The sequence below is a fragment of the Triturus cristatus genome, chromosome 10, assembly GCF_964204655.1.
Source record: "Triturus cristatus chromosome 10, aTriCri1.1, whole genome shotgun sequence".
Lineage (NCBI taxonomy): Eukaryota > Metazoa > Chordata > Amphibia > Caudata > Salamandridae > Triturus > Triturus cristatus.
The window spans coordinates 111,961,941-111,975,920 of NC_140593.1; the positions used below are offsets into that span (position 1 = coordinate 111,961,941).

The 13,980-nt window shown below is 49.7% G+C and overlaps 1 protein-coding gene across 3 annotated transcripts in view; it reads left to right on the plus strand.

Moving 5' to 3' along the window:
• RBMS3 (RNA binding motif single stranded interacting protein 3) overlaps positions 1-13,980 on the plus strand; it is a 1,484,785-nt gene that overhangs the window by 1,190,708 nt on the left and 280,097 nt on the right. For all 3 annotated transcript variants that reach the window (XM_085630564.1, XM_085630565.1, XM_085630566.1), the window contains exon 7: positions 11,517-11,623. In XM_085630564.1, coding sequence (XP_085486690.1) covers positions 11,517-11,623 — 107 coding nt within the window. The remainder of the gene's footprint in view (positions 1-11,516; positions 11,624-13,980) is intronic.

The window sequence follows — 13,980 nt, forward strand, 5'->3', positions numbered from 1 at the left end:
GCTGCTGGCGGTGGGACGATGTTCCTCCGCCATAGTGGAGGAGTCCCCGCTGGTCTATGGGTTTTAACCTCTGACCTGTACTACGGATAGGCCCCTAACCAGGTTTATTATCATTTTATTTTTCTCTCCCTGGCGAATCTTGGGGGGCCGGAGTCAGAAGGAAGAGTGGTAGTTCACTGTTGTCAGTGCGCATGTGGGCAGTGGCGGCTCGCGGAGGGATTACTGCGGGGCGGCGGTGGAGGGGCAGGGTGGAGGGGTAGTGGAATCGAACATACGACGGACAGGAGTAAGGTAAGTAATTAAATAAATTAAACTATTTACCTTGCGCTCCCTGCATCGCCAACTCGGCGATCCAGGGAGCGCAAGGCAAATAGCGGTATTTATTTAATTACTTACCTTACTCCTGTCCGTCGTATGTCCGAGTCCACTACCCCTCCAACCTGCCCCTCCCCGCCCCACCGACCGCCCCGCAGCACTCCCTCCGCGAGCCACCACTGCATGTGGGGTTGGCCGGCTGTCTAAGGATAGCCAAACAAACATGTGCACTGAAGCTGTCTCCAACCCGAGCTGCGTTGCCGGTTTGGAGACAGAAGGCCCAGGCTCCAGTCTCTCTGGGAGCGCAAATTGAGGGAGCTCAGGCCAATCCTGATGCTGCTCTCATCCTGCCAGCAGCAGTATGAGAGGAGCGTCAGGACTGGCCGCAGGGGATTCTGGGAGCCTGTGCTGGTGAGGAGCAGAAGAGCAGCGATGCGGCAGGTTAGTTATTTTTATTTGTTGTTTTTTAGTTTTCTGTTGTTGTTGTTTTTGCCCCCTCCCGCCACTCAGCCCTGACACCAGCCGCTACTGGAATAGGCCAGCATTACAGATGTGATTTCCAATCCCTTATTCCTTGCATTTCTTGGCACAGTAACTGGAATGCATGCCCTCCACCCTGATGCCAAAGAGGAAATCAAGCAGAATATGGTCCCAGCTGAAACACCTCGCCCTCCTCTGAAAGGTTTCTGAAAGGATTCCAAGAATCCGCTTTAATTAGAGTGTTTATTAGCAATCACCCGATCCAATCAGTCACATCTTTGTCATTAGAGTTTCAAATTGCATCAAATAATTGTTGATTTTATAAACCAAACAGGTCTCAGTTAACTACCACAATCAAGTCATATAATTCTGTTTAATTACATTACTTGAATTATTGCCATTTCGGTAAACATTTGTATTGGGAGGCAAAAGAAGGGGGGCTAGCGAGGGTCTCTTGTTTATATTTATGATGTTGCCCCTGCTCTGTTATCCTTTGATGACGATTCAGCCTCCCTACATGAATTTGAAAGTCTAGTTGCCCAGTTTACAGGGAGATCACCTCTATGTGGAATAAGTGTAGTGAGAAATCTCTCTAAAATCAGGTCTTTGGTCATATGGGATGTCAGACCCTGTTTGAGGTGTCATCGAGGAAGTAGTGGCCTACGGGGCATCAACCGTGGGGTTTGAAGTCATTTGCCCCTGATGACCCGGGGTCCCTCCTACTACGGCTCTTGCAGATTGGATCACGTACCTGCCTGTCAGTGGCAGAGAGGGTGAACAGTCATAGGCTCACAGGCTGGCGTTGTGGAGGTGCTGAGCTCAAGTCTATCCAATCCTGTAGCTGTCTTGGGTCTTCTCTATGGCGGTGGGCACATGCATGGCATAAGTGGCTTCAGTGACCCTGCTTCTGCATGCCCCCGCTGGTCGCTGGTGGTGGTCGAGCATGCAGTTGCTGTGATCTCCAAAGATCTCTTGATCTCAACGCATAACAGGTGGCGCTCGAGTTTCTGGTTCTGCGGGATTGATGCAGCCACATAAAGACTGATTTCCTTGATGTGGTATGAGCACACCTTGAATGGTCTCCTTCTCGCGATGCTACCGTGCACAGGCTGAACTCCTATTGGACAGCATGCCCATGCCAGTCTTCTTCTGGGCAATATGGGAATGCCCAGGCTGATTTGGGTCCAGATCACAGCTTCAACTGGGCTTCAATGATGGCAGGGCGAATCGTCATGGTTCCCTCCAGGAGAGACTGTAGGCCTACAAGCACTGGGGTTTACTGATCACGCTTTTCGGTCCTCTTCTTTGAGAAACCCCACCAACACTGGGAACCTGCTGCGATTCGCTCCTCCGGGGCAGTCACTTCTCCGGATAAAGAAGTCTGGTCACAACCATCAATGTACAAAACATAGTAGGTCTCCACCAAAGCTCTACTTGCTAAACCCTTGACAGAAACAGTATTCCCCTATCTTTCAGTAAGCACACATGTGGTGCATTTCCCCAGATCACAGGACAGAGTCGGTACCTAACTCAAGTCAAGGGACAGGCATAGCCCTCTGCACAAACGCTACATTAGTGTGACACCATGGCCAAACTCAAAAATGAGGCTACCAGGTACTCAGAATGAGGGCAGAGCAGCACCAGGTTTCCCAGGGTGGCAGCGGAGCCTAGGCCCAAATTCCACGGTATAGAAACACCTCCCACTGCAGTGGATTCGCAAGCATTTTGCGTGCATATATTTAGGGAGCAACGGTGGATCTCAGCTCCTGAAATTGAAATTCTGGCTCCTGGAAGTAGAGTCTCCAAAATGGCCTGGGTGCTGGAAGTGACATCATGCACCCCATGAGCCGCGATGACATCACAAATTTGACCTCCTTCCTCATCCTCATCACCTTGTAAAGGAAAGGGTACTCAATAGATACCACACAATGCAAACAGAGTCATATTAGCAGTTTGCTCTTGTGCTTCCTTATTAAGAGATAGCAATGGTATCGCCAGGGATACCGCACGGAAAGCCCTGGGTAGCAACTGCTACCCCTGGCTACCCTTAATGTCATGACCTGGTTTACAAAACCTTCCTTTTAAGAAATTAAAATTTCACATGTGGAAAAGTCAGCCAACCTGGCAAACATGTTCATCTGAATAAGTCGGGAAAGGGGAGGGATTGGAAGGAAATTGGAAGAGAAAGAGGTGAAAAGTGCGGAAAATGGTTGGGAAAAGGTGGTTGGCCATACAAATCCTTTAGAATATTCCAAGTACGGACTCGTTCAGAGTGGCCTAGTAATGTCAACCCAAGTGCAGATTTTGAATTACAAGTAGTCTGCTTTTTTTCATACACAAATTTTGCCTAGTAGTACGGGAAGAAGACCTGGGGCATTAAAGCATTATGCCCCTTTATGATCTGCAGTACTTGTAATGGGAGGTAATTCCTCGCTAAGCATTGTGATTGGTCTGAGCGCCATGTTTCGGCGCTAAACCAGGGAATGGGAGCCTGGTGCATGTTCTCCACCCAGGCTGTAAGGCAGCCTGCATGGAGAACATGCAAAGTGTTCATGAGTGTTTGGTCGGCCCAAGACATTCATGCTCACTTGGAGCGGGCAAACCACTCCTCCCTGCCCTGCTCTGTGATTCAAGCTAGCCTGGCTGATGACGGCTGATTAGCCAGAAACCGGTCCCAGGATGCTTGTTTCCGGTCCAGGGAAGACATGGCTTGGCAAACAGATCACTTGACTGGGGGTGAGTGCTTGCAATGTTGAACACTCCGTCCATCACCCCTTTGGTTTTGCTCTGCTCTGTGAGCAGAGCAGCCCTGCCCGACCCACAAAGCTGCCACAGCATGGAAAAATCATTTTACTTTTTACTTTTTTTGCAGTGCTGAAGGCAGTGGGGAGATGCTACTCCGCCTTAGTGTAGGAACCACCCCTGTTTATTGTCTGTTGTAGGGCCGGACTGGGAACCACAACAGGCCCTGGCAAAGTGCTCAGCCGTCCCTCCCGCCCCCTCCAGGATGGTTGGGGGTGCCGCCAAGCTCTTTGCCAGGGCCGGTTCTCGGACGATTTTGTTACAGGGATGCTGCAAAAACGGCTCTGTAACAAAAACGGACCCCAGGCGACCAAAACCGGCCCCCACCCGTGCGGCCCACAGGGGGATTGCCGGGTGCCAGCTACGGCCTGTCCGGCCCTGGTCTGTTGGCAGCAGGGCTTAATTGAGCCAGTGGTTTTAGTGCTCTGCACTGGCACTTAATTGTCAACACCGGCGCTTGTGACAAACTGCCACAAGGTAGCGCTGTCTGGTAAATTTAGAGACGACCACACCAACAGTTGAATATTAATTCAACATACATTAAAAATGACTATTACCTGCTGCCCAAGCCATTCTTATAGCTTTGGGGCACTGAAATAGTCCGAATTGTCACACTTGCAGGAGTGTGATGGTTAGTAGTTGTGTTACTATAACTGGCAGCGCTGGCACGGGCAATGCGTGGTGGAAGCTGCCATGGCCTCCTGACGAGAGCCCTAGAACTTTTTGTCTTTTTTTTTTTTTTACAAATTAAGCACTAGTTGGCAGAGTGTGCAATTTGCGGTCGAAAGGATCATCCGTTGCTGAAGAATAAGAGACTGCTCCACAGCGAAATGCATTTACTCTCTGGAGAAAGCGCGGGTAAAAAATCATTTATAAATGCACTTGTTCAGCGCGGCTCTGAACAAAATGTTTCTGGAGCGTGTAAAATGCGGCCCACACCAGCGAGCGTTTGAACTAAGACTTCAACATCACAGTGAGGGTTTTTACAGGCATGTGCATGGAAATCTGCAACGGACATACATTTTCTACAACTTGCCACTTAAAAAACAACAAGGCGAAGGGCACAAAAATCGTAACCGAAGGCGCCAGCAGACATACCTCTTCTCAGACTTATGCTTTTCTTTCAGTTCATCGGGGCCTGTGGTTTTAAATATAGCTGTACAGATAAGTTTTTTTACGCGCACGTGCTACCTGGCACGTCCAAGGCTGGTTGGCCCCAATTTATGATCCAAGAAGTGGCCCTCTGTGGCGTCATCGTGGCGGGAACGCGTCCCCTGGATCCTGTGACGTCATAAAGGGACACCATGGCAGCACGCGGCTCTGTCACCTGCTCGAGCCAGAAAGCAGGGTCATTCGGTTGTGGGCCGTGAAGACGAGCGCACTGCTGACCTCCGATGCACAAGGCAGGGGCATATTTATGTGATAAGGTGAGTTACACGCTCACACTTAACACCGAAACAAGGCTTCTCGGGCTTGCCGAACCCTTAGTGAAATGTTTCTAACCACAATCCCTGCTCTTTTAAAGTTAGGTCTGTCTCTTGGCAAGGTGGCTCACTGAGGCCACCCCCAAGCTGACATCTTCTGTGAGCTGCAGGTCACTAGTTGAATCCAGGCAAGGTGAACCCAGCCTGCCATCCTTCTCAGGTCGGTAATTTGGCTGTCATTAAATTGGGTGCTAGGAAGACCTGTTTTGACAGTGCTTAGAGAAGTGAAGTGCTTCATTAAATCAAGCTGCTGTTATAGCTAATCAATAAAAAGTTAGTTATTAAACTGTCTTGGGCACATCATTACAAAACAGCAGGCGTTTGGTGGAGCGGCGGATTGTAGCACCAAGGTCCAGCAATCACAAGTTTTCTCCCCAGAATGGTAAATAACTGATTAGTCCTGGTAATACTAGGTCCTTTTGCATGCATTTTCCCCCATTCTAGGGATACAATCACCGATGTTTACCTCCGCCTCATAGCAGGTGGAAAGTGTCAACGGTCGGTGGTGGATGGGGTTTGGAAGCAGGTAGGGCGGGCTTTAGCCTGTCCAATAGAGCATTGCCTGGTTTCCTGTTCCTCCATGCCTCTGCACAGGGCCAGACTGCATACCAAAATCAGCCCGGTATAATGGTAAAAATGGCTTAAACCAGCGCCACACTACAAGAGGCCTCGAGTAGAATGGGTGCACGATAAAATGGTTGGGTCATGGCTCCCCACCCACCACTGGTAGCAGTGCCCTAGCCTGCAGCAAAATGTCAACGTGTCTAAAAGGCTAGTCTGCCCTGCTGACATGTACCGGGTCGTGCTGCTGCCGGGAGCCCGGCTCCTGCAGCATCAAAGATGGTTCTGTTGTCTCCGGGTCTGGAATTATCAGCTCTGGAGTTGTGAACCCAATACTTCTGGGCCCGGAACCACCTGTAATTGCGAGTGGCGGGATTCCTCCTGTAGTTATGGCTTTTGGTGGAATTACACAACTCGTAATTAGGGTCTTGGTGGTTGAGTGTGAAGAGCGGCACCACAAATTTCCATAGAATAGAGTCCGAGGAGGTCAGAGGTGCAACTGTGGAGGAGTCTGACTGCGTTACCCTCATGGCACACTAGGGTTACTATAGGGTTTGGCCTTACGTTGAGTTTGACGGATGGGGTACTCCATCACAATCATAGCGTATGTCCCATCCGCTCTAATACAAGTGCATTATAGCCAATGACACTTTTAATTCAAACTCTCTTTGTATGTTTTCTTCAGACTCTTATGCCGTATTGGAGATCTCTTCAGTCCAGGTCTCAATGGGAGGCTGAGCACATCTCGAAAAATAATCACAACGCAAGTCTTTTAGCTGAAATGGTTCCAGGTGCCAGTGTCATCCAATTCCATGCCGTGAGATGGGCGTCAGGCAGTTCGAGTTTTTTCAGGCGACAGCAAGATGCATGATGGAATGTAGTTCCACGTTCCCCATAGTGCCTGCACGTCACTTCATGCTTAGTGTCATTGGCTGTGACATTAAAACGGAAGTCTCTCTCACTCCATTAGAGCACTTGACAACTTTGGATTTTGACAGCATCATCTCATACATAAAGTTCGAAAACCTGAAAGTTTCTTGTTCCCTCCAGGATTGTTTTACATACTGTGCAATACTTCTGTGCAATCAGTCTTCAGAAGACCGATCGCAATGGGTCTCTAGAGGGGGGGGGGGGGGCAGAAGGAGCCCCTGCCCTCGCTCTATTTGTTCTTCCCTCCTCCTCCACTTGTACCTAAGCACCACAGCTGCTGAAAGTGCCAGGTTGCAAGACATACATATTCATTCGCCCAACCTCCTTTGACTGAAAAGCAGCGATTGTTTGAGGCAATACATGAGCCTACATGTTTACATAACATTTTTCAGTGTTACTTTATATATATGGCTGTGTGTGTGTGTGTGTGTATGCACGTTCGTGCGTGCGTGGGTGAGTGTAAATATATGTGCACCCCAACACTATTTGCGATTTCCCTTTGTAGATGGCCCCGCCAGTTTTATCTGTGGCCCCATGTGTGTCCCCCGATAAAAATCACTTCTGCAGATGCTACTAATATTGACTTCCAAGAGCAGATGTATTTCTTGAGCAGCAGTATGCTCAACTAAAACTTGCATTGTGGGGGCTCCACTTCTTTGGTGCGGCCACGACGTACAATGTATTTCAGGATTTACAAAGCCACGCAAAGCCTGATATGCGTGGCTTTCTAACAAAATGTAATGCAGCTCATGACAGGGAAGCGTTACATTTGTAGAGCATGGGTGTTCCTGTCCATCCACCCATGTATTTTGATGCAAACCCAGATTTACTAAAGTCTGTAAACTCCCCTGTCCCAATATGGTGCGCCTACCCAAGGCTGGTGTAATGAGTGGCTGGCGTATTTTTATTCCTCCTTCTTAGTTCCTGTGTGCATGTGTGCTGCATTCTTCAGCACACACGTGCAAATAGGAATATGCCTCTGAGGGCAATTTCTGTGCGAGGAGGTGTCCTGCACAAACACTATCCTGCTCACAATGCTAGCGCCCTTGCACCATGGCACAAGCGTTCCTGCTTTAGCGCTAGCCAGCCACAAGTGCACCAACGCAGGGAGAGGGCTGAACAGCGCCATATACCTGTTCACGCAACGCAGCGCAGCTCAGCAACTTGCTTTGCTGCGCATTGTTTTGTGAAAGGTTGGTACATCAGGCAGGGGCGTAGGTTGGTCAGTAAGATTGAGGGGGTGTGAGCTTCAGAGTTTCCAACAATCATACTGGCATATAATGTAAAAATACATTATACGGGGGCAGGGCGCTTGAAAAGGGGCTTAAGGTGCAGTGAAAAGGGAGAGGAATGCAGATTGGCATGGGTACAATGTGGGAGAAAACGCAGTATTTTGTAAACTTACCAACATATTTGAATACTTTAAAAACAGAGAAACGGAGAGTGTGTGCATGTTTGTCTGTTTTGGCGGGTGAAATTCGACTAACACCTCACGATACCCGACTGAAAGTCTCTGTACCTAACTATTTACCAGAAAAAATGAATTTATTATGGGGGTTTAACACCCCTAACGCCCCCTTGAAGCTATGCCCCTGAAATCTGGGCCCATAATGGTTAATCCTTACCACCACCTTACTAAACAGTCTGGTACAGGACAAATCCTTTTACCTCTCTCTGCCTTTTTTACTCTGATAAAATTGACATCCGAGGTGAATCGGTGCACAGAGAGCCCGAGGGAAATAAAACCCTCCCTGATAACAGGTCAATGGACTGTAATACGACCCAATATGAAATAATATTGATCACCTTAACAGTGCACTCTACTAACTGAATTGTCTCTTAGTTTCTCAAGGCAACATCACTTGTAGGAACACTGAATCCGGTCAGATGTGAATAGCTTTTTATTAGATTTTCATTGGTTGTATGAAATAAATATCTACCATTATTCAGTCTTACTTCTGAATCTACACATTATGGAGGGATGTTATGGTTCACAGACCCACAGACCAGGCACAGAGCCAAAATACCAGCCACAGACCTACAAGATCGGGAGCCTTCCGCATGAAGCGGGTCTGTTGTCATGTATGTGATAAGGGGGAGGTGGGTGGAGAGAAGGAGGTTGAGCTATCGGGGTCACAACTCAGTAAAGATGGTAGACATGGTATCAGTGTCAACATCCCTAGCAAGAGCAGAAGATGTTAGGGTCAAACAGTGTAGTGAGGATACAGAGGTGGCTCCACAAGGACTGGATCATGGCCTTCAGACTTTCATTACGGTGATCTGTAGCTCACATTTCTAGTTATGGCGATCTGAAATAAGCATTTTTGAATTCTTTAAGACTAATAAGAAAAATCATAGTGCATTATCTAGACAGGTATTTCTGTTGTAAACAAAAAAAGAATAGGTCATTTTTAATGAAGCGAGTTTGAGAATATTATATTTGCCACTGGTGAAGGATTCAGGTTGGCTGTCAAGGCTCTGAGTTTATAGTATTTGAGGGTGGTCTTGGATTGGCCACAGGTGATAGGCTCTCTAAGGCAGAGGTCAACAAACTGGGGGGACGGGGCCCCGTGGGGGCACTTAAGTGATCTCAAGGGGTGGGGTGGGGGGGTTGGGGTGGCAGTCTCTGGCCAAGTGAAACATCTTGCTTTCTTTTAAGTGTTAAAAACATGGGCGGCAGTAAGCCACCTTGTAATGGGCCCTCACTAACAACTTTTGTCATTTATACACTGACTGGGAGTATGTGTAAAGAGGGGCTGACAGAGCTTATTGCATTGTTTAAATATGTTCAGACAATGCCATTTTAGCAGAATAATTGTGAAAAAGTTGAGGGGGGTCCAAGGATGTTTTATTTATTTTTTACGGGAGGGGGCATGAATTAAGAATTTGAAGACCACTGCTCTAAAATGTTGTAACATGCACACTGGGGGTCTCAGTGAGACTCTTTGTTTTGGGTTTGGGAGCCATAGCGAGATCCCATGGAAGATCTGTAGGCTATTGGTCTTCAGATTCAAGATGTGCCAGCTGCTCTACACAGCCCTAGGAGATCACTCAGCACAGATATAAAAATCAGGTGTAAAAGGCGTGCATCAGCATTACCTCCCATGGGGTAACATAGGGGTTAATCCAATAAATAGGAGACTCCAATAGAGTCGAAGGAGAGAAGTTTATTCCAAGTACAAAGGTCCCATCCATCAGCATCTGCTCCCCTGCATCAACTGACTCCATCCTCCCAACGCTCCATCCCCTGAGGGTCCATCACTTGGTATCACTCAAGCATAAACAACAGCTTGAATCGAATACCACAATAGCACGCATGGTTAACAGCACACTGAGGTGCAAAATCACCATTCGTGCGACATCATCATATGCATGGAAAAAGTTAGGCAGCATAAAACACATTTATGTGCAAAATCACATTTAGGTGCAAAACTCGCCCTTGGCGCAATCACATTTAGCAGCAAAATCCAATGTGGGTGTATAGTCACATTTAGATGCAAGGTCACCAGAAGTAAAGAAAATGTGCTTAGGATCACACATTCACATTAGAGAGAAAAATGTGTTTGGGTGAAAAAACACATTTTGCTTTTACACTCAAAATCAGCCTTCGTTCAATCTCAACAGAAGTATGAAACAAACTATGCGACCAACATGCATCTACAGAAAAATACATTTTGGTACAATATCACTTTTAGGTGTAAAACCCAATTTAAGCACAAATCGATATCTAGTTTATAAATCGCCTTTGTGTGCAAAATCAGTTTTCGTGCAACCTCACATAAAGTGTTAAAACATGTTTATGTACGAAGCAATGTGTGTAAGAGTCAAAACAGCACATTGAGCTATTCATTAAGAAAAAAACAGCCTTGAGGCAAAGATAGTACGAGTGTGGTGTCACATTAGGTGTAAAATGTGTGCATCAGTGTGAGAGAACATTGGGTTGACAGCAAAGTGAGTTTCTAAGGCATTGCTGGGTGAACCTCGGAACCACTGTGGCGCGGAAAGCCTTTAGGATGATGAATCACACTTAGGTTTAAATCACATTTCGGGGCAAATTCCATTTTAGGTGCAAAATCACCAGTGATGCAAAGTAAGCAGCATTGTGGTATCAGAGTTAAAAACAAAATTACAATAGGTGCAAAATCACATAAGGTGCAAAATCATCCTTGGTGCAACGTGAGCAGGAATGTGGAATGCATTGCAGTGCATGGATGCTGCTGTTCCCAGTCCAGTCACTGCGACGGGATGCACACTTAGACAGGCGCACTAACACCTACAAGACACTAACTAACGGCGACACTGAAATATTGCTCTGGCCTCATCTAAATGTGAATGGCTTTTTCAATCTGTGAGCTGTGGCTGGAAGAAAGCGACCCAGATGCATCAGTGGATCACTGGGCCAGGCCCCAAAACCACTCTCTGGGAATGTTGTTGTGTTAATAACTTGAGCTCTGCAGACCAGGCCCACAAACACCGAATGTGCCACTGTCAGTGAGCAGTGAGAGATGGGGGTGGCAGGTCCTTGCTTTCTATTTCACCAAACTGCATTTGCCCTTCTCAGCTGTACAACTGAGAGTGTCTGCAGCAATTAGGAATTAAGATGCCTCCTTCCCAGGTTTTACCAAACTTGCATTCTCTGTTATTTACACTTTTTAAAATGATCTTAGATTGTGGTTCCTTATGAAGAAAGGATGGTGTTTCAATCTGACTGCAGCTAGCTAAGGAAGGTGGCACAGAAAGCAAACAACCACAATGAGTAAAGGCTAATATTGGATTCATCTTTGCAAATAATCATGTTTTGTGTCTGGCTAACGATGGCAATGCTGAGATTAATAATCGTTACATTTTTGTCTGGCCATGCTGCCCAGTTTTAATTTCCCTGCTCTTTGACTTTTCCTTATTTTAGTAGATTTTCTAACATAAGTTGTATTTTTGTCTCCACAGCTCCCCCTGAGCCATTGTTGTGCAAATTCGCAGATGGTGGACAGAAGAAGAGACAGAATCAGAGCAAATACACACAGAATGGCCGGCCGTGGCCGAGGGAAGGAGAGGTGAGTGCTTTATCACGGTCTGAGGGAGGCACTGAGGTGGGCTCGAAAGAGGGGGCGGGGGTTCTATCGAGGGTGTCTCATTTTGAGTTCACTCTGAAATAAAGCGCCAAGAAGGTGCTTCACAGGCCGAGCGAGCTGATACACAGCTTTATCTGCAATAAAGACACTGGTGCCGATTACGATCCGTTAAAAACCGCGTACGAACCGTCGGTCGGAGCGAATTCCCCGTCCGACTCGTACCCGGTTGTAAAACTTTACAAACATGGAATTACGATTCGCACGGAAACACCATTTCCGTACGAATCGTAAAAAACACCGACCGACGAAAATATACATACGAATGTGATCCGGGAATGCTGCGACGTGACGTCGGGACGCTTTCAGGCAGCGTTTCACGAACCAGGAATTACGATTCGAACCGACAGCAGTCCGGACGGCAATATTTTCACGGCACCCAAAAAGTGCCGCAAAAGCGAAGTACGGCGCGAATCGACCAGAGTAGGTGGCCCGGTACGCGCCGACCCCCCCCCAGCCCCCGTAGGTACGCGCCGACCCCCCCGTGTGTACACCCGTGTACGGTGCGTACCCCCCCCCAGCCCCCGTAGGTACGCGCCGACCCCCCCGTGTGTACACCCGTGTACGGTGCGTACCCCCCCGTGTACGCTCGAGTCGGACCCCCACCCGTGTATGTACGGTGCGTACCCCCCCGTGTACGCTCGAGTCGGACCCCCACCCGTGTATGTACGGTGCGTACCCCCCCGTGTACGCTCGAGTCGAACCCCCCCGTGTACGCTCGAGTCGGACCCCCCCGTGTACGCTCGAGTCGGACCCCCCCGTGTACGCTCGAGTCGGACCCCCCCGTGTACGCTCGAGTCGTACCCCCACCCGTGTATGTACGGTGCGTACCCCCACCGTGTACGCTCGAGTCGGACCCCCACCCGTGTATGTACGGTGCGTACCCCCCCGTGTACGCTCGAGTTGAACCCCCCCGTGTACGCTCGAGTCGGACCCCCCCGTGTACGCTCGAGTCGGACCCCCCCGTGTACGCTCGAGTCGGACCCCCCCGTGTACGCTCGAGTCGTACCCCCACCCGTGTACACGGGGGGGTCCGACTCGAGCGTACACGGGGGGGTTCGACTCGAGCGTACACGGGGGGTCCGACTCGAGCGTACACGGGGGGGTCCGACTCGAGCGTACACGGGGGGGTTCGACTCGAGCGTACACGGGGGGTCCGACTCGAGCGTACACGGGGGGGTCCGACTCGAGCGTACACGGGGGGGTCCGACTCGAGCGTACACGGGGGGGTTCGACTCGAGCGTACACGGGGGGTACGCACCGTACACGGGTGTACACACAGGGGGGGTCGGTGCGTACCTACGGGGGCTGGGGGGGGGTCGGCGCGTACCTACGGGGGCTGGGGGGGGGTCGGCCCGTACCTACGGGGGCTGGGGGGGGTCGGCGCGTACCTACGGGGGCTGGGGGGGGGGGTCGGCGCGTACCTAAGGGGGCTGGGGGGGGTCGGCGCGTACCTACGGGGGCTGGGGGGGGTCGGCGCGTACCTACGGGGGCTGGGGGGGGGTCGGCGCATACCTACGGGGGCTGGGGGGGGGGTCGGCGCGTACCTACGGGGGCTGGGGGGGGGTCGGCGCGTACCTACGGGGGCTGGGGGGGGGGTCGGCGCGTACCTACGGGGGCTGGGGGGGGGGGTCGGCGCGTACCTACGGGGGCTGGGGGGGGGTCGGCGCGTACCGGGCACCTGTTTGGACGTCTCCATGGTTGTTATGGGAGTTCGGTGCGGACGGTCTTTTCACCATACGGTTGTACATTCGGACGCCCGGGATGGATCGTGATTCCCCGGTCGGAGTTCACCTTTCACGTTTGTACGGTGAATCGTACGAGGACGTGTCGGACACATTTTCCGACCCGAGGACGTGTGGGGAAATATTCCCAGTGCGGTTCGTATGGACTTTTTACCATGCGAATCGTGATTGCCAGTTCGTACGGCACTTGTACGATTCGTACGGTAAAAAGACCCGATACGAGTCGTACGGGGACATTTTTTACCGGATCGTGATCGGCACCACTATGTTAAATTTGCTAAAATAAGTACTGTTGTGAAGCCCACTATTGGACCTGCGATGGGCAAGCCCAGCACAAAGGGGGGTAGCTTGGCTCGAGTGACAAGGCGGTAGAAGGCTGTTGTGTTAAGCCGGCTATGACCAAATAATAACTCCCTGCACACCACATAAAAAGAAGGACACCACACCACTGTTATAGAAAAATACGTTTCGTTTATGTAAAAGTTCTCTGGGTTGGAAGAAGTTCAATTAGTTAATCACATTCACCTTTCTTACATG